Source organism: Lucilia cuprina, chromosome 2 (assembly GCF_022045245.1).
Source record: "Lucilia cuprina isolate Lc7/37 chromosome 2, ASM2204524v1, whole genome shotgun sequence".
Lineage (NCBI taxonomy): Eukaryota > Metazoa > Arthropoda > Insecta > Diptera > Calliphoridae > Lucilia > Lucilia cuprina.
This window is the reverse complement of record NC_060950.1, coordinates 26,426,715-26,447,564: the sequence shown is the minus strand read 5'-3', so window position 1 is coordinate 26,447,564 and position 20,850 is coordinate 26,426,715. Positions and strand designations below refer to the sequence as shown.

At 31.0% G+C, this 20,850-nt stretch overlaps 2 protein-coding genes and 2 non-coding genes across 6 annotated transcripts in view; 3 read left to right on the top strand and 1 right to left on the bottom strand.

Moving 5' to 3' along the window:
- The first annotated feature begins 3,419 nt into the window (after nucleotides 1-3,419).
- On the top strand, nucleotides 3,420-4,038 carry LOC111679240 (neuropeptide-like 4). Its single transcript, XM_023440768.2, has 2 exons — nucleotides 3,420-3,568; nucleotides 3,635-4,038. The coding sequence occupies exons 1-2, from the start codon at nucleotides 3,557-3,559 to the stop codon at nucleotides 3,800-3,802; spliced, it is 180 nt and encodes a 59-aa protein (XP_023296536.1). The 5' UTR covers nucleotides 3,420-3,556; the 3' UTR covers nucleotides 3,803-4,038.
- An 88-nt stretch (nucleotides 4,039-4,126) lies between these two features.
- Trnaq-cug lies at nucleotides 4,127-4,198 on the top strand. Its single transcript has one exon. It is a non-coding gene; the product is annotated as a tRNA-Gln (tRNA).
- A 4,380-nt stretch (nucleotides 4,199-8,578) lies between these two features.
- Nucleotides 8,579-20,850, top strand: part of LOC111683707 (apoptosis-resistant E3 ubiquitin protein ligase 1) — a 52,986-nt gene continuing 40,714 nt past the window's right edge. Inside the window, exons 1-2 of one of the 3 annotated variants that reach the window (XM_046956398.1) lie at nucleotides 8,579-9,037; nucleotides 9,493-9,867. In XM_046956398.1, the coding sequence (XP_046812354.1) occupies nucleotides 9,660-9,867 (208 nt within the window). In that variant the 5' untranslated portion in view covers nucleotides 8,579-9,037; nucleotides 9,493-9,659. Of the gene's footprint in view, nucleotides 9,868-20,296; nucleotides 20,402-20,850 lie in introns of those variants that run through there. The other 2 variants (XM_046956399.1, XM_046956400.1) reach the window with 2 other exon arrangements.
- Trnaq-cug lies at nucleotides 12,383-12,454 on the bottom strand. Its single transcript has one exon. It is a non-coding gene; the product is annotated as a tRNA-Gln (tRNA).

Here is a 20,850-nt window from a genome sequence, read left to right as displayed (position 1 = left end):
ATCGCCTCTATTTCCTCTATATCTTTGCATAACCTACAATAATCTGGCTATCAGACAACCTGTCTGAATCCTAAGACTGCGCGGATGAAGTTCTATAAGTATATTGGTCGTCTTCACATCAAGTGTTGTCCATAAGACCTAAGACTGCACGGATTAAGTCCTATAAGTATCTTGGTAGTCTTCACAGTCTTGTTCATAAGACATTTGTGTATTGCAATACATTCGTCTTCTACATCTTTGAATAACATCAAATAGTCTGGTATATTTTTTTTACTAACCATTTGCTAACAAAGGTCTCGTATAGATACCTCTCTGAACCATAAGACTGCGCTAATATAGTGCTATATGTATCATAACATCAAGTGTTGGCCATAAGATATTTGATGTTTTGAATCCATTCTACTACTCCTTGGGTGCTTGAAAGACACTACAATTGTCAGATGGGATACATGACAATCGTCTATTAGAGTTGTTCAAAAAGTCGTAATTATATGATCGGTAATTCCACAAGGGGAGTTAATATATTCGTAATAATGATTGTTGTTCAGATATTTAATCTCTCAGATTTCATTATTTTCCGTAGTTCTATTGCTCGCCACACTTTTCACACATAGTCAAACTCTTAAAGCTCTTAAATACTCTATCTGAAAACTAATTATGAAGAATATATAAGGAAGGCTAAGACATTCTGGCCCCAAGATTTGGCAAACTTTACGACAAATATAAAAACATAATTGTCGAAGGAGTTAGAATAGAGTTAAATAATTAAAAAGGCGTAGACTAATAACAATTTCTTACCGCATATTTTTATAAAGTAGGTACTTAACATTCATACTACAGAATAACATTCTACAAAACGTAACGCCCAAGTATTTTGCACTGTCCGAATGCGTTGAAGAAAGATATGGAAGAGTGTGGCCTGTTATTACGAAAATTTACTATTTCCCAGCAGTTCCGTCGGACAGTTCCGAACTACCTAACTCTTAGAAACCTAGTGTCCAGGTGACTAGCAATTCCTACGAGGAAGTCAGTAGTCATCCCATAGATTACGAAGAGACAACAAAAATATTAAGCTTGTTTTAAGTGTCCACTCTCTCGCTTTCAAAGGTGACACTAAAGTAACTATTGTCTTCACCCTCGTTTACATAGGTACATCCATGACGTATTAGAGCCATCCAAGTGGATAGAACTAAATGGAAATCATTGTGTTTTTCGGATGCATAGACTCTTTGTCGAACTGTTGGGTTATTAAATATATTTACTAGCAGCAGTTGTTTTTAGTTTATTTGTCACTAAATTAACAGTCAAATAGTGTTTTATCTTTTTGCCGGACTAACTGCTTGCCTACTTGTCTGTCTCCTCCCTCGACAATAATTTAGTTTTCTTAATAATAGTTTGTTAAATTGCCGGTTTTTTGAGTAAACAAACAGAAAAAAAGAATAAATAAATAAACTGTTAAATCATCGCACGAATTTGATTATTGTTTTGGATTTAGTTTGTTTTGTTATTATTTTTGTTGTTGGTTCATTGAAATCGAATTGACAATTAAAGATTCCCAACACGCTTCATTTATTCTTTTTGAAACTGATAAATATGTACGTAATTCGAGTAATTTAATAATACTTTTTTTATTTTTATTATAAAAGTTTTGCGAAATGAAAAGTGAGAGTATTTTTTTTTTTTTTTTTTGTTTTGAAATGTTTCAGCAGGATATTCCCAATTGAAAAAGAATATTCCAGACAGTCAAAAATGTTGGAAATTTCTAAATAAATTTAAAAATAACTTCTTTATTGTTAAATGGTAAAAATGTACTTTTAAAAGATTTAACCAAATTGTTTCTAATAACGTTGTAAATACTGTATAATTTAATAAATGGTATTGCGCTTTTTGTTTCGAAAATTTTAATATTCCACACTAAATATTTCGGATATAAATTAGACATTTTATAATGTCTAATCTGATTGACATACAATTTTATAGACCAGACTATAGACGAGACCACAGACTAGACATAGGCTAGACTAAAGACAAGACTAGACCATAGATTAGATACTAAACTAGACCATAGACTAAACTAGACTTGAATATACTAAATTACACTAGACTATAAATTATATTATAGACATAAACATTGACTAGATTATAGACTAGACTATATAGTCTAATTTATTAGACTAGACTATAGACTAGGCTATAGACTGGACTATAGACTAGGCTATAGACTGGACTATAGACTAGATTATAGACTAAACTATAGGCTAGGCTATAGACTGGACTACGGAATATACTAGACTATACTAGACCAGGCTGGACTAAACTAAACTATAGATTAGTATAGTTTATAGTATAGACTATTGATTAGTATAGACTATAGTCTAGACTATAGACTAAACTATAGACTAGGCTATAGACTAGACTATAGACAGACTATAAACTAGACAAGTTGACTATACTATTACTATTGATTAGGCTATAGGCAGACTATTGACTATATTATAGACAGACTATAAACTACACCATAGACTACAATATTGGCTAGACTATAGACTGGACTTTACCCTAGACTACAGACTAGACTTTTGACTATAGACAGACTGTAGACTAGACTATAGACTACACTATAGACTAGACTATAGACTACACTATAGACTAAACTATAGACTACACTATAGACTAGATTATAGACTCTACTATAGACTAGACTATAGACTAGACTATAGACAAGACTATAGACTAGACTACAGACCAGACTATAGATTAGACTATAGATTAGACTATAGACTAGACTATAGACTAGAATAAAGACTAGACTGTATACTAGACTATAGACTAGTCTATAAACTAGACTATAAACTAGACTATAGACTAGACTATAGACTAGTCTATAAACTAGACTATATACTAGAATATAGAATAGGCTATAGACTAGACTATAGGCTAGACTATAGACTAGACTATAGACTAGACCATAGACTATAGACTAGTCTATAGACTAGACTATAGACTAGACTATAGACTAGACTATAGACTAGTCTATAGACTAGACTATAGACTAGACTATAGACTGGACTATAGACTAAACTATAGACTAGACTATAGACTAGACTATAGACTAGACTATAGACTAGACTATAGACTAGACTATAGACTAGACTATAGACTGGACTATAGACACTTTGGACTATAGTCTAGTCTAATGTTTTGAAACCCCTGTTAAGTCTCTCAAAATCGAATCAAAGTCCACAGTGTATAAATCCGATAAATACAATATGTTGCGTAATTTTTAACAAAAATTCTACAGAGATAAATTTTTAAATTACAAATTCAAAACACAGATTTAATAAACAAAGCAGGAATTCATAAAAAAAATTATAAGAAATTTCAATTCGCTTTTATTCTTGCAATGCATTGACTAAATATAATTAAATTTAAAATAATAAAGAAAAACCATAATAGTAAAGTAGGAGTTAAACAGTTGGCTATAAATACTCCACGAATAGTTTGAGATAGTATCAAAAGCAATTCGTTTGTAAAAGCTAAAACAACTCAACTCAAAATGTTCAAATTCGTAAGTTATGAAAATAGTAATAAAAATATATCAGAAAACAATTATAAATAATTAATTTATTTCCAGTTGTTTGTACTCATTGCTGCCTTGTTTGCTGTCAGCATGGCTTCTCCTTATCCAGCACCAGCTCCAGCTCCCCGTCCAGTAGCTCGTCCTGAACCAGCTCCTCAATATTATACACCTTATGCTTACACTGGTGGTTACTACGCTTCTCCCTATGCTTACTATGGTTAAGAAAAATTAAAGCGACCTTCTGCTAACTAAGTGGGCAGATATCTAGGGTTTTTAGGGATTTACTGATACAACTGGATGGATATGTGACTTGTTATATGCTTATTGGAAAAAAATAAGTTTTTTTTTCACATTAACACATGCAACTTTAATTTTCTTTTTGTTAATAGAGTTCATATTTTTCTTTCTTTTTTCATTTCATTATTTTTGTTTAAATAAAATTTAATTTACCAAAAGAATTAAAATGTTGTATACTTTATTATTACTCCACGCAAAAATTTATGCAAAAAAATTTGCTCTCCTCATTTAGTCCACGAAACTCAAGAAGGTTCCATGGTGTAATGGTTAGCACTCAGGACTCTGAATCCTGCGATCCGAGTTCAAATCTCGGTGGAACCTAAGAACAATAATTTTTTGTAGTTTTGCCATTTTCTTAATGCTGTTAGTTAAGCTTAATTATGTTTAATATGTGTTTATTTTCAAAATGGTTGTTGTCTTTGCTAAAAGTGTTTGGCTAAAAATAGAACATCTGCAAACGCTTTTTAAAAAGCTTTACATGAAAGAGTTAAAGCTCTTATATTTAAGGTTGCCATCTGAAATATTTTATGAAAATCCCAAATGAACATAATTTTTTGGGGGATTTCGGGGGAAAACACTTTCGATTTTGAAGTTATTCCGATAATAGTTTTCTTTGGATTTTCTGTCCAAAAAGTTGAAATAGTGTATTTTCATTTCAGAAGTAACACACTGCAGTTTGTAACGTGCTGCAGCGAAAAATTTTGATTTGACATTAAATGAAAGATCAAAATGACGAAAGGTGTGAAATTTGCAGCTTTTAAAGCGCAAAAGCTAGAGGTCCGCACCACGCGTTATATACTTTCTCGCATTATACGCGTCTGTCGAAAAAGTATTACCAATGTATTTGTATGTTGACGTGTAGAATGCTTAAAGCCGTAGGTCCACACTACGCGTCTTCGCGTCAAAGCATTACGTGCTTTTGTTACTTACTTCGCGTATTACGCTTCATATTACATGGTACGCTTTTAAAGTGTAATTTTTTTGTTTTATTTTTAAAAAGCTTCGCGTTTTTCTACAACTCTTATTTATTTTTTCATCTCCAAACTCATTTTAGTTTATTCGAATTGATAAATACGCATTAAATATAGAATGTAAAATGTCTAAATCAGCTCAAATCAGAAAGTAGATCTACTTAGGGCATTCTAGGCGTTAAGGCATTCTACACTTTTGCGCTTGTAACTTTCAGCATACAAATACATTGATTCTACTTTTTTGACAGACGCATAGAATGCGATAAAGCGTAGAACGTGTGGTGTGGACCTCCAGCTTTAAAGTAGATCTACTACGGAATGCTTTGATGCGAATAACTTTAAAAAGGTACAACGCGTTGCCACCTCAACTCGTATTGCGTACTATACCTTTATTCAATAACCGTATAATTTTCATGTTGTTGTCGTAGGGTCCTAAGAGGTGCTAACTAATTCCAACATTCATAAATTTTTTATAAAGTTATTGATGGTTTATTGTAGGATTCTGTATGGAAAATGTGCGTAATAAACGTGAAATAAGAAATATATATTTTTATGACTACGGGGGTAAGACTTTCTGCTAGATTAACCTAATTTTAAGAAGAAAGACGAAACTTTCATATGGGTTTCTACGTATTTAAACCATAATGGTTCTTATATTATAAAAGTTAAAATAGACCAATCCTAATTTACACCTCAATAGGAATTCCGTGCACATATTTATTAAATTTACATATAAGTAGGGCCACGGACACTATGTTGAACAAAGATATAGAAACTTAGCTGTGAATGCCTCTAAAATATGAAACGCATCCAACATCCCTTCGAATCTAGGCCCCTTCAACTTTATCAACTCGATTGATCCCAAGTAGGCAACTGTGGTCAAAAGCAAACACACAGCAATAACGAATAAATTATGTTCCAAGAAACTAAGATATATAAAAAACCGACCTATGTATTGCCCTAATAAAGCCAAAAAGATTGCGCCTATTACCGCTAACAATAATCCCTAGTGAAACCTCTTTGCTATCCTGACCAAAACTATGCTTTATCGTCTCAAGATCTTCAGCATCCTCGCATAACCATTAGAAGTTAGTGTTGAGTTCTACAGTTTTAAAGTAGGTAAATTTTAACTATAACTGTAGGTTCCATATACAGTTAAATGACACCTATATAGTATTAGTCCAGGTTAATTTCAGTTCCCATTCGATTTTAAAATAAACTTAATTTCTAATAAATTTATATTTCCTACTAAACGATTTTCTGTATTAAATTATTACATCAAATTTTATCTAATCGATCAAATTGCAAAAAAAGATGTAGGTACGTACGTAAGTAAATTTTGTTTTAAAGTATTCATTATATCATTAATATTATAGAACAACATAGTGTGTTCAAGTACATTTATATACATATATATAGTATTGTATAAACTCCCATAATAGGACCTGTGGAGCCATCAGACAGTCGTTACGTACACATGTAATATACACCACAGTAGGAAGCGAAAAAGAGAAATGTGCTCATCACATCAACATCTCTAGAGTTGTTTTATATTTTATAAATATTCTTATCATATTCCCATACTCTTTCTCCAATGTCATGATGTCTTGTAATTAAGATTTATACGAAAGCCAAATTGTCTGCCAAGCTGCTTTCAAAGTTTTGAACCAACACACAGACACACACACACACACACTCAACAATTGTTACTTTTATTTGAGGAAAAAGGATACAGTATTGTGTTTATTCATGTTGAAATAAATGAAATTTTATATGAATGTTTGAACAATTCATATAAAACTACCACCACTATAAGCAACAACAACGTAAAGTGAGAAAACGTGAGAAATCAAAAAGTATGTAAGTAGGAGAAAACAATAACTCCCCAATAAGAGAACTTATTTTTGCAAAGTATTTGAGAATCCTGGAACAATAATTAGGATAAGAGTGATTTTTAAAGATGCCAGATTTTTAAAGTATAGGTTTGACAAAAAAATTAGAATAGTTCATAGATTAGTTATTAGACTAGCCTTAAGACAAGTCCATAGTTTAGTTAATAGACTATTCCATAGAATAGTCAATAGGTTAGCTACTAGACTCGGCCACAGACAAGTTACATGACTAGTCCATAGAGTAAAGACTATTTACTACTGTTTTCCATAGACTCTAATCCATGGAATAGTTAAAGAGCTATTGAACTGACTAGTCGATATAATAGACAAAAGAGTTATCAATAGACGAGTTTCTAGAAAAGTCCACAGACAAGTTAACTGACATGTCTATATACTACTGGACTAGTCCTTATTGGCTGGTTGTTAGACTAGTTCATACATTAGTTAAAAGACTAGCTAATAGACGCACTATTACACAATCAAATCTAAAGACTAGTTCATAGTCTACTTCATAGAATAGTTACTAGAAATGTCCACAGGCTCATTACTGCACTAGTTTATAGAATAGTTGATACATATATTAGTTGATAGACTAGTTCATAGATTAGTTAATAGACGTGTTTATTAACTAGTCAATGGTCTAGATACTAGACTAGTGATAAAAGCCTAGTTCCTAGAATAGTCCATAGATTACTTAATAAACAAGTCCATTGATTAGTGCATATACTAGATAATGACTAGTAAACAGAGTAGGAAAAAGACTTGTATACGGATTAGTTTATAGATTAGTTAATATTCTAGTATATGTACTACTCTATTAAGCAATTAACAAGGCTTTAGAATAGTCAATAAACTAGTTACTAGCAGGTTATGATAGGTTTAAATAATCCATAGAATAGTTTATAATATAGTCAATACATAGCCTAGTCTACAGACTATGTCATACACTAGTCAAAAGACTTCTTAGTAGACTTATCAATATACTAATCGTAATATAATCATAATATAATAATTATAATACTAATCCATTGTCTCGTTACTAGACCAATTACTAGACTAGTTACTATTCTGGTTAATAGATACTGGTTACTAGACTAGTCCATAGACAGTTACATACATTAATCAAAATACTGGTTCATAGGCTAGTTAATACACTTGTACTCTACTACTCCATAGACTATTAAATAGACTAGTTATATGACTAGTTACTAGACTATACTAATTAATACACTACTACATACAATAGTTAAAATACTGTTTCAAAGGCTAGACAATAGACTAGAATTAACCAGAGATTAATTAAAAACTAATGTGTTCTAGTCCATAGAGTAGTTACTAGACTTGTCCAGTTAGTCAGTGTAGTAGTAAAAGGAATAGAGAGAATTAAAGTTAAGAGTACGTAACTACTTCATAGACTACTCCATATAGACTATAAATAGACTAATTATACGACTAGTTACTAGACTACACTAATTAATACACTACTTCATACAATAGTCAAAATACTGTTTCAGAGACTAGACAATAGACTAGAATTGTGCATAGATTAGTTAATAAACTAATGCGTACTAGTCCATAGACTAGTTACTAGACTTGTCCAGTTAGTCAATGTATTAGTAAAAGGAATAGAGAGAATTAAACAGTAAACTATGCTTTAATTAAGATGACAATTAAACTATATCCGCTAATTAAACTCTTTCCTAAAAAACGCCACAAAAACAAGCGATTTTAAACTACTTTAGTAAAAACAAAATCTGGCAACCCTCTTTAAGTTGGCATTTTTGAGAGGAGGCTCATAAAGTCTACACAAACGCCAACCAACGAACCATCACATCTGTAAAAGCAACGGGCATAAACAAACACAAACGGATTGTAACGGTAAACAGAACGGATGTTAAACGTGACACGAGAAAAACAGAAAAAAATGTGTGTAAAATAAATCTTTGAATGGAAAAAAATCGGAAGAAAAAAAATAGAACTGTGATAACAAAACAAACAATAAAATAGCTCAAGAAATACTCAAGAAAATCAATTTTTTATATGAAATAAAGTTTATAATAATAAATTGACAAGTGAAGAAATCTTTTAAAAATAAACGAAACATAACATGATAAATAAATTTTAATTTAATGTGGCTCGGGCACTACACTAATTGACTTTAAAATGAAATTATAATAATAACAAAAAGTAAAAAAAAAAACTTTCGCACTTGGTAAACTTTCTCGTCGGAACAGCAGCAGCAGAAACAACAAAAACACCACCGATTTTTACGTACTTCACAACAACAACAACTACTTGTACGCCAACTTCATTGTTTTTTTTAATATTTTGCTTTTATTTTGACAAAAAAATACAACAACAGCAACAAAAAGAATTCTGTGGATAAAGAAATCGCGTGCAAACTTGCAAACAAAATAGACTGACAGACAGCCAAACAAATATGTAAAGTGCATTTATTTAGCTTTGTGTAGCAACAACACATACGCACATATAAACAAATACATACTTGCACCTGCCAAAAACAACAACAACAATAACTAAAACAAATATTCAATAGTTAAATTATTCCAGACAACTGACTGTTGCTTCTGTTTAACAACAAATTTAAACACTGATTTATTAGTGGTTTTGTTGTTTGTTTACATTTCTTTGTTATTGTCTTTCGATTACAATTTGCTGTTATCGTTCATTTGTTTGTTTTCATTTAACTTTTGTTGTTGTTTTACACTTTTATACATTTTAATCGAAACAGACCGGTCTCTAATTAATTTATAAAAGCACTTTAATAGTTTTTTTCTATTAAAAAATTTAAAATTGTTGCTGCAGTCGTCATAATAATAGTAGTAGTCGTTTATATTGTGCTTATACCCATCGCCAACGTCGCTGTCTTCGTCCGTCGCTGCTGCCACTTGTACGAGTATGTTAATTAGTACAATGAAAATTCTCATTGCATTGATTTTAAGTCTCATGTTTACAATTTCACTTGTCAAACTTGTGTTGTTGTTTTGGAACGAATATCCCTCACTGCTGCTGTATGGCTTTCGCAGTGACCCCGCACTGCCCACTGTCGACCTTTGGTTGGAGCAGAATAATCTAACGGATTATATACAATTATTTCAAGATAAAGGTAAGTGGCTGCTTTAAGGTTGTTGTTATTCTATTTTTCTTTTTTGTTTTGTTTTCTCTTTCTCTATATGTATGTATATGCATTTTAAATGAGGAAAATATTGAATTTTTATCTTGTCAAGTGTATATTTTTGTTGTAGTATTATTTATTGTTTGTTTTTTTTTCAAATTTTCTTTTCAAACGTTTCTCAATTTGTGTGTTAAATATAGTGCATTCTCATTGCAAGGGTGGAAGGGAAAATGCAATATGTGCTTCTTCTTTTGGAATTTGTATCTTTATTCGATAAGAGCTTTTGTTTAGAGTTACCTATAAGTTGTGGAATATTCACATTAAATGGATTTTAAAAAATTACGGCCGTTGATTAATTAATACCCAGAGAGCATTTAAAATATTGTTTCAAGAGTAATTATGAGTTCTTTTTCTGCTTTTGAAGACTTATAATTGATCGAATCGACCGGTTATAGTTAGTAGGGTATTATGATTTAGTTATAATCAGGAAAACCAAAAATATGCTGAATATATCATATCAGTAATGTGAAACCGTAAAAGAATAGTTCTACTTAAGTTCTCCTTTTACTCTAGTTCAGTTCGGTTCTAGTTTAGTTCTAGTTTAGTTCTATTTCAGTTCTAGGTTAGTTCTAGTTCAGTTCTAGTTCAGATCTAGTTTTATTTCAGTTCTAGTTCAGATCTAGTTTTACTTCAGTTCTAGTTCAGTTCTAGTTTAGTTCTAGTTCAGTTCTAGTTCAGTTCTAGTTCAGTTCTAGTTCAGTTCTAGTTCAGTTCTAGTTCAGTTCTAGTTCAGTTCTATTTCAGTTCTAGTTCAGCTCTAGTTCAGCTCTAGTTCAGTTCTAGTTCACTTTTAGTTCAGTTCTAGTTCAGTTCTAGTTCAGTTCTAGTTCAGTTCTAGTTCAGTTCTAGTTCAGTTCTAGTTCAGTTCTAGTTCAGTTCTAGTTCAGTTCTAGTTCAGTTCTAGTTCAGTTCTAGTTCAGTTCTAGTTCAGTTCTAGTTCAGTTCTACTTCAGTTCTAGTTCAGTTCTAGTTCAGTTCTAGTTCAGTTCTAGTTCAGTTCTAGTTCAGTTCTAGTTCAGTTCTAGTTCAGTTCTAGTTCAGTTCTCGTTCAGTTCTAGTTCAGTTCTAGTTCAGTTCTAGTTCAGTTCTAGTTCAGTTCTAGTTCAGTTCTAGTTCTAGTTCAGTTCCAGTTCTAGTCTATTTCTAGTTCAGTTATACTTCAGTTCAAATAAAAAATTGCTTTAAGAATAAAACTTTTCGTTATTTTTTAAAATTGAAATTGCAATGAAATTATCAATACTTAATGTCACATTTCATGCTTTACCTACCAACAAAAAGTTTTTGACATTTGAGAAATATAGGTATTCTTGGCCCTCATTAGGTTCCAGGACGATCTAGCCATGTCCGTCCATCTGTTGAAAACATTATAATGATGCGAGTTATTTTGTATTGAAAACAAGCAACATCGGTTCGCGAAATCAACTGGTCCTCGTATAAATGGCCTCGCGGTATACTACTTATAAGGACCAGTAATAAAATTCAAAATTTTGTAAGTATAGAAATTTTTCTATGAAATCTTTCCACATAAGGTCCTACTCGGAAAATGTCTTTAAAACTCATTCAAAAATACTACTTTTGTAATGAAATTCACAGTAAATAAGTTTTGTGGGAATCAAAATCATTCTATTTTTGAACCTATCTCCTATAATATTGAAGAAATTTTTAATAAACAATTAAATATTAACATAAATCTCAAAATCAAATAACGAGATTAAAAAAAATTAATATTTGTAAACAAAATAAAAAATGATTGACAGAAGACTACAGGCCTTAGGAAATTTTATGAGAACTGTTCATTTTAGATCTAGTGTCATTATAGAATCTAGACCTTTTGTTTATGGTCAAGATCATAATTTTGTTTTAAAATAAATTTTAAAAGACAAAGTCTATTGAAAATGGTTAAAATCTGTCCATTATGTCACCTAGCCCCCAAAACAATAGAACACACTTTTAATCTTAATGATCTTGCCAAATTTTTCGCTTTATTTTAGCCTGGATCCCATACAAAGTGTCCTTCAGAAAATGACTTGTATGTTTGAAATTCACTTATAAACACTTATATCGCTATAAAATTCTAAAATATTTTAAAATATTTAAAATAAATCACATTTAACATTCATAATTGGTGTAAGGTATCATATAGTCGGCCATACTCAACTATACTTTCTTAGTTGTTATTTTATAAAATCTGAAAAAATAATTATAAAGATAAATGATCATATATTACAAATAAATTCAAATCTCTATTGATCTTCTCTGCATAGAGTGGCAACTCTATAAGCTTTCAGAAAAAGCTCTTCATTGAATAAAGCTTTTTTTATTTGCACATTTATAATTTGTACTTTCTGCTTGAGGTAAACATTTTAAAGAAAACAACAACAATTTAAAACAAAAATTTGTTGTAATGAAAAAAAAAATAATTAAAATAATTAAAAAAGAAGTTCTTAGGTTCCACCGAGATTTGAACTCGGATCGCAGGATTCAGAGTCCTGAGTGCTAACCATTACACCATGGAACCGTTGTGCCGTCATTTGGCAATTGATTTACTTAAGTTCTTAATTAATAAATATTTTATTTTACTTCATTCTTATAACAAGTAACAAAAAAAAAACATTTTAAATAATGTCCAATTAGAATGATGTCAGTCATCACTGACGGCGAACTTTACAAATTTAAATTTCAACTTTGCAACTAAAAGTAATTTTTTATCGTTTGAAAATGTTGTGTGATTATTAAAGTTTACACAACAACAACTACAAGGTGTTGATATGTAAGTGAGTGGGTAGAAGGGGAGTGGGAGGTGAGAGTTATTGTTCACTTGTGCGGTAATTATGAGACTTTTTTCATCAATTTTAAATTTTTATTACTATGTATGTATGTAGTTGTTGTTGGTGATGATGATGACGAAGAGAGTTGGTTTGTTGGGGTTCATTAACTAAAGCCACTTTTAATGGTGTCCATTTATAACAACGTACAACTTGTTATACCCACCATCAAAAAAGATGGGGGGTATATTAATTTTGTCATTCCGTGTGTAACACATCGAAATATTGGTTTAAGACCCCATAAAGTATATATATATTCTGGGACCTCGTAAGATTCTAAGACGATCTAGTCATGTCCGTCCGTCTGTCCGTCTGTCTGTCTGTTGTTGGCACGATAGCGTCCACAAAATAAGAGATATTGAGATGAAATTTTCCCAAAATATATTTTATTGATCAGAAATGTTTGGTATTGAAAATGGGCAAAATCGGTCAACGATTTCACATAGCCCCCATACAACTGTACCCCCCGGAATATTGTATAAATAGCTTCAAATATTCACAAATTCGTTGTTTATGAAGCAAATACCATAAAATTTCGCATACGTCAGTTTTTTGACGTCTGAAAAATATTTCTGCATTATGGCGGACATAGGACCATAATTGGCCCTACCCCCCATATAAGGTCCCCTTTAGAAAATGACTAAATAGCTGATTACTGGCATAAAAATGGGAATATAGCGATGAAATTTGACACACATAAGTTTCATGCAAGTCAATATCTTTCAACCAAAATTTATGTATATCGGTCCATAATTGACCCTACCCCCCATATAACGTCCCCTTCAGAAAATGACTTTAACGCTCATTACTCTCTTAAAAATACAAGTATAGCGATGAAATTTGACATAAGTAAGTTTTTTACTAGCCAAAACCTCTCTATGAAATTTTATGTGGATCGGTCCATAATATACCCTACCCCCCATATAAGGTCCCCTTCAGAAAATGACTTTAACGCTCATTACTGGCTTAAAAATGGGAATATAGCGATGAAATTCGACATACATAAGTTTTATGCAAGCCAATATCTCTCAACCAAATTTTATGTATATCGGTCCATAATTGACCCTACCCCCCATATAACGTTCCCTTCAGCAAATGACTTTAACGCTCATTACTCGCTTAAAAATACAAGTATAACGATGAAATTTCACATAAGTAAATTTCTTACTATCCAAAACCTATCTATGAAATTTTATGTGGATCGGTCTATAATTGACCCTACCCCCCATATAAGGTCCCCTTCAAAAATGACTTAAACGCTCATTACTGGCTTAAACAAACGAATATAGCGATGAAATTTGATATAAGCCAAAAATCTTTATGAAATTGTATGTGGATCGGTCCATAATTGACCCTACCCCTCATATAAAGACCTTCTATAAAATTACTATTACGCTCATTACTTGCTTAAAAATACGACTAAAGCGATGAAATTTAACAGAAGTAAGTTTTATACTAGTCAAAATTTCTTTACCAAATTTCCAAGAAATAAGTTTTATACTAGGCAATATCTCTCTACCAAATTTTATGTGGATCGGTCCATAATTGACCCTACCCCCCATAAGAAGTCCCCCCATAAATTTTTTTTATGCTCATTACTGGCTTAAAAATCGGATTAAAGCAATGAAATTACACAGAAGTAAGATTTATACAAGTCAAAATTTACTAAATTTTATGTGGATCGATTCACAATTGACCCTTCCCCCATATAAGGCCCCCTTCAGAAAACGACTTTAACGTTAATTATGGGCGTAAAAATACTAATATAGCGAAGAAATTTGACATAAGTATGTATCTTAGGAACCAAAACCTTTCCACCAAATTTTATGTGGATCGACCTATAATTGACCCTACCCCCCATATAAGGTCCCCTCCATAAAACTACTTTAACGCTCATTACTGCCTTAAAAATACGAGTATAGCGATGAAATTTCACAGAAGTTTTTCACAAGCCAAAATCTCTTTACCAAATTTTATGTGGAACAGGCCTTAATTGACCCTAACCCCAACATAAGGTCCCTATCAGAAAATACTTTAAGGCCTATTACTGGCTTAAAAATACGAGTATAGTAATAAAATTCGACTCAATTAAGTTTCTTGCCAGTCAAAAACTCTTAATTTTATATGGATCGAGCCTTAATTGACCTACCCCCATATAATGTCCCCATCAAAAAAACGAGTAAAGCAATAAAAAACGAATAAATCGATGAAATTCGATATAAACCTGTAGGAACTAAGATCGTTCTACAAAATTTTACGGAGATCGGTCTATAATTGACGCTACCCCCATATAAGGCCCCTTCAGGAAATGTCTTTAAAGCTCAGTACTGGCTTAAAAATACTAGTAGATTTATGAAATTCGACATAAACTAGTTTCGTGTAAGCAAATATCTCTATCCCTTTTATAGGAACCGAAATCTCTCTATCAATTTTTATGAGAATCAGTCCCCCATATAAATTCCGCCCCAGAAATGACGCGAAAAATACGAATACCGCAATGCAACTCGACATAAAACAATTTTGATTTAAAATCTCACTACCATATTTTATTACTAATGCTCCTTAATGGCTTCAAAATACAAGTAGATCGATGAAATTTTAAACAAATAACGAACTGAAATCTTCCTACAGACTTTTATGAGAATTGGTCCATATATGTATGTAAGTATGTATGTATGTATGTATGTATGTATGTATGTATGTATGTATGTATGTATGTATGTATGTATGTATGTATGTATGTATGTATGTATGTATGTATGTATGTATGTATGTATGTATGTATGTATGTATGTATGTATGTATGTATGTATGTATGTATGTATGTATGTATGTATGTATGTATAAATACCCCTACTCGCTATAAAAATTAGCACTGTCAATAGTAAAACCCCCATTAATGGACCTCTTTCAAATATTACCCTGATGTTCTCATTAATATCGATATATAATAATAAAATATTCAAAATATCAAAGTTCATTTATATAACAGTGATTTGATGGTGGGTATAAAAGATTCGGCATAGCCGAATATAACACTCTTACTTGTTTTTGTATTTACAGCGATGGGGAAATGGTAGCAAAATTAAATCAATGTGAAAATATAAGGAATGTTTGTTTTAAAATCTTTTGAAAATAATTTTCAAATTAAATTTTACTACAAAATAAAAAAAAAATGAAAATAAAAAATTTTTAAATTTAACAAAAAAAAAATCGAAAATTTTTAAAAATAAAAACAGTTTCGGAAATTTTCTAGATATAATAATTATATTTAAAAAAATTATTAAAAAATTATTTAAAAAATACTTTTCACAAAGACAATGATTTTCTAAAAAAATATAACATTTTAAAACTTAATTTTTGAAAAGTTTTCTAAAAGAAAATTAAATTTATCGATATTTTTTTAAAAAAATTTTATTTCTTGAAAATTTTACAATACATATTTAAAAAATATTCTCCAAAATTAAAAATAAAAGTAAAACATTAATAAAAAAAATCTAAACAAATTTTTCCAAAAGAAAAATTTATCCATTTTTTCAATTTTTCTTCTGTTCTAGTTCTAGTTTTGTTCTAGTTCTGTTCTAGTTCTGTTCTAGTTCTGTTCTAGTTCTGTTCTAGTTCTGTTCTAGTTCTGTTCTAGTTCTGTTCTAGTTCTGTTCTAGTTCTGTTCTAGTTCTGTTCTAGTTCTGTTCTAGTTCTGTTCTAGTTCTGTTCTAGTTCTGTTCTAGTTCTGTTCTAGTTCTGTTCTAGTTCTGTTCTAGTTCTGTTCTAGTTCTGTTCTAGTTCTGTTCTAGTTCTGTTCTAGTTCTGTTCTAGTTCTGTTCTAGTTCTGTTCTAGTTCTGTTCTAGTTCTGTTCTAGTTCTGTTCTAGTTCTGTTCTAGTTCTGTTCTAGTTCTGTTCTAGTTCTGTTCAAGTTCTGTTCTAGTTCTGTTCTAGTTCTGTTCTAGTTCTGTTCTAGTTCTGTTCTAGTTCTGTTCTAGTTCTGTTCTAGTTCTGTTCAAGTTCTGTTCTAGTTCTGTTCTAGTTCTGTTCTAGTTCTGTTCTAGTTCTGTTCTAGTTCTGTTCTAGTTCTGTTCTAGTTCTGTTCTAGTTCTGTTCTAGTTCTGTTCTAGTTCTGTTCTAGTTCTGTTCTAGTTCTGTTCTAGTTCTGTTCTAGTTCTGTTCTAGTTCTGTTCTAGTTCTGTTCTAGTTCTGTTCTAATTCTGTTCTAGTTCTGTGCTAGTTCTGTTCTAATTCTGTTCTAATTCTGTTCTAGTTCTGTTCTAGTTCTGTTCTAGTTCTGTTCTAGTTCTGTTCTAGTTCTGTTCTAGTTCTGTTCTAGTTCTGTTCTAGTTCTGTTCTAGTTCGGTTCTAGTTCTGTTCTAGTTCTGTTCTAGTTCTGTTCTAGTTCTGTTCCAGTTCTATTCTTGTTCTGTTCGAGTGTTATTTTTACTAACTTGTTAATGAAGGTAATGCCTCAAATATTATTATGAAAATAAACAAAGTTTTGAATAAATTGTCTAGAATAACAAAATTTATTGATTTTTTTTAAAGCAACAACTCCATAAACACAAACTCCTTTACCTCAAATCTTAGTGCTTTACTACTTAAACCCCATAATGTTACCAATTTCAAACTGAACTTTGATTAACTTTGTTGTCCTTCTTTTATAAAATTTTCAAAATAATGAATAAAATATTAAAATGATAATTACCAATAAGCACAAGCTCTTTTCACTTTCATTGTTAACATTGTTGTTTTTGTCGTTGTTGTTCCTTTCTTTTAAATTACCACTAAAGATGGCCAACAAGAAATAGTCAGTCAAGCCAGTTGTTCCTTTTATTAGTGACACAAGCATCACAACACATACACACCAAAATGACAATAAGGACCTCAAAGTGTGATAAGGAAAAGAAATGAGCAAAGCTGTAACTAAAACTGAAAGTGTGAGCAAAAATGAAATGAAAAGAGAGAGTATTGGTCAAATAACGAGAAAGAGAGCGAACAAATAAACATAAAAAATACATTAAACTAATAAATACTCTTTTGGGATAATAAAAACAAAAAAGAAGAAAACTTTTTTTATATATTTTGTTTCATTTTCTTTTTTTTTCTAAAAAAAGTCAAAGCTAATATTTATGCTCTTGGCCTCTCTTGCATTTACGAAGTGGTATGTGTGCAGGGCACGGGAAGGGATATAGCACAGTACTATAAAGGTACCTAACTGGAATTTATGTACTAGAACTGGAACAGGACTTCTTTAAAAATAGGACAGAACTAGAACATAACTAGAAAAGAACTAGAACAGAACTAGAACAGAACTAGAACAGAACTAGAACAGAACTAGAACAGAACTAGAAAAGAACTGGAACAGCACTAGAACAAAACTAGAACAAATCTAAAACAGAACTAGAACAGAACGAGAACCGAATTAGAACAGAACTAGAACTGAACTAGAACTTAACTAGAACTGAACTAGAACTGAATTAGAACTGAACTAGAGCTGAACTAGAACTGAATTAGAACTGAACTAGAACTGAACTAGAACTGAACTAGAACTGAACTAGAACTGAACTAGAACTGAACTAGAACTGAACTAGAACTGAACTAGAACTGAACTAGAACTGTACTAGAACTGAACTAGAACTGAACTAGAACTGAACTAGAACTGAACTAGAACTGAACTAGAACTGAACTAGAACTGAACTAGAACTGAACTAGAACTGAACTAGAACTGAACTAGAACTGAACTAGAACTGAACTAGAACTGAACTAGAACTGAACTAGAACTGAACTAGAACTGAACTAGAACTGAACTAGAACTGAACTAGAACTGAACTAGAACTGAACTAGAACTGAACTAGAACTGAACTTGAACTGAACTAGAACTGAACTAGAACTAGAACTGAACTAGAACTGAACTAGAACTGAACTAGAACTGAACTAGAACTGAACTAGAACTGAACTAGAACTGAACTAGAACTGAACTAGAACTGAACTAGAACTGAACTAGAACTGAACTAGAACTGAACTAGAACTAGAACTGAACTAGAACTGAACTAGAACTGAACTAGAACTGAACTAGAACTGAACTAGAACTGAACTAGAACTGAACTAGAACTGAACTAGAACTGAACTAGAACTGAACTAGAACTGAACTAGAACTGAACTAGAACTGAACTAGAACTGAACTAGAACTGAACTAGAACTGAACTAGAACTGAACTAGAACTGAACTAGAACTGAACTAGAACTGAACTAGAACTGAACTAGAACTGAACTAGAACTGAACTAGAACTGAACTAGAACTGAAGTAGAACTGAACTAGAACTGAACTAGAACTGAACTAGAACTGAACTAGAACTGAACTAGAACTGAACTAGAACTGAACTAGAACTGAACTAGAACTGAAATAGAACTAAAATAAAACTGAACTAGAACTTAACTAGAACTGAACTAGATCTCAACTAGAACTAAGTTAGAACTGAACTTAGAATCAATTAGAACTGAATTTGTACAGATCGGATATAGATATTACTTTTAACTGAATTGGAAACTAAACTAGTTCTAGAACTGTACTACTTGAATGAATACCTCGTAAGCTATAGGATCTTAATTTTAACGATGTATTTTTAAAGTAACATAATGTGGGTACAATTATTGTCTCAATTGTACCAAGAGAAAGAGAACAAACATTAGCTCATCTCTAGCACATAAGCCAATGTAAAAGGATACACTGAAAGTCAAAACCAAAAAGAGAACTTTTTGAACTTTTTCCCTATAATTTTTTTGTAATGAGAGCTTTTTTGCTCCAAGTTGTATGTGTGTATGTAGCATAAATGTTTTGGTATGAATTTTTATTCATTATAAAATCTATGAACTTGTGTCCTTAAAGGTTTAGTTTTGTGTTTTCTTTCGGTTCGTTAAAACGTGAAAATGTATTCCTAAATCATATTATCCGTAAACGTGGGTTATATTTTTATAAAGAATATACACATACATATGTATATCTTTATATATGCAAAAAGTATAAGTGTTTTCATCTAAGTGTCTGTGCGAGTGTATGTTTGTAAAGCGAAAAAAAAATATTTAAATATTATTACTACTTACTACAACAACTTTTAAATTTGAATACGCACTGGGATACTCCAGTACAATTACGTGATTAAAACAAAACTAATATAAAGTTATTGAAAATATTCTGGTTATTGTGGTTGTTATTGAAAGGACATCCACTGGAAGTGGTTATAGTTACGTATGGTTTTAATCTTCTATATATCCTTAAATATTTATTTTATTATTCAAGCTGTGATTATATAGACAAAATTGTAACTAAAGACATACACATAGATAAACAGACAGACAGAAAAACCCACATTCATAGACAGCAAATTGTTTGTCTTTGTGGTTTTTCTATTGTTTCTTTAACAATCCTTTATAAGAGACATTCTAGTATTCCTATGACAAATTTAAATGTATCAGCGTGCGTGTGTATGTGTAAAAATTTAACCTATTTTCTAATGTGCTGGTGTTAAGTTAAAATTTAAAAATTTAAATTAAAATTTAACAAACTATTTTAAATATTTATAATGTTAAAAGCTAAAGCATCCAACGCGTAAATCTGTAAAAATAAACAATATATTTAATATTGGTTCAAAAATGTATAAAAGAAGTTTTTTTTTGTCTGTTTTAAATTTCATATTCTAAATGTTTTGATTATCTTTAATTTCCCTAGGCTTTTCATTCATTTTTGCATCACATGTGATGTGTGTATTTTCTTCTTTTTCTTTTCTTTCATTTGTATTTTATATTTTACCTCCTTACTTCTTCTTTTTCACGTCCTTTACCTTAGAACTCAGGTTTCATTTATTGCTTGCCAAAAAGTATATAATATAAATGATTTTACACACGCATTATAAAATGTGTCGGTTTGCTTTTTCATGTGTGCAAAAGAGTTAATTCTTTAAAACTATTTTTTTATGAATATTTTTTTACAATTTGCTTTAGAACAGAACTAGAACAGAACTAGAACAGAACTAGAACAGAACTAGAACAGAACTAGAACAGAACTAGAACAGAACTAGAACAGAACTAGAACAGAACTAGAACA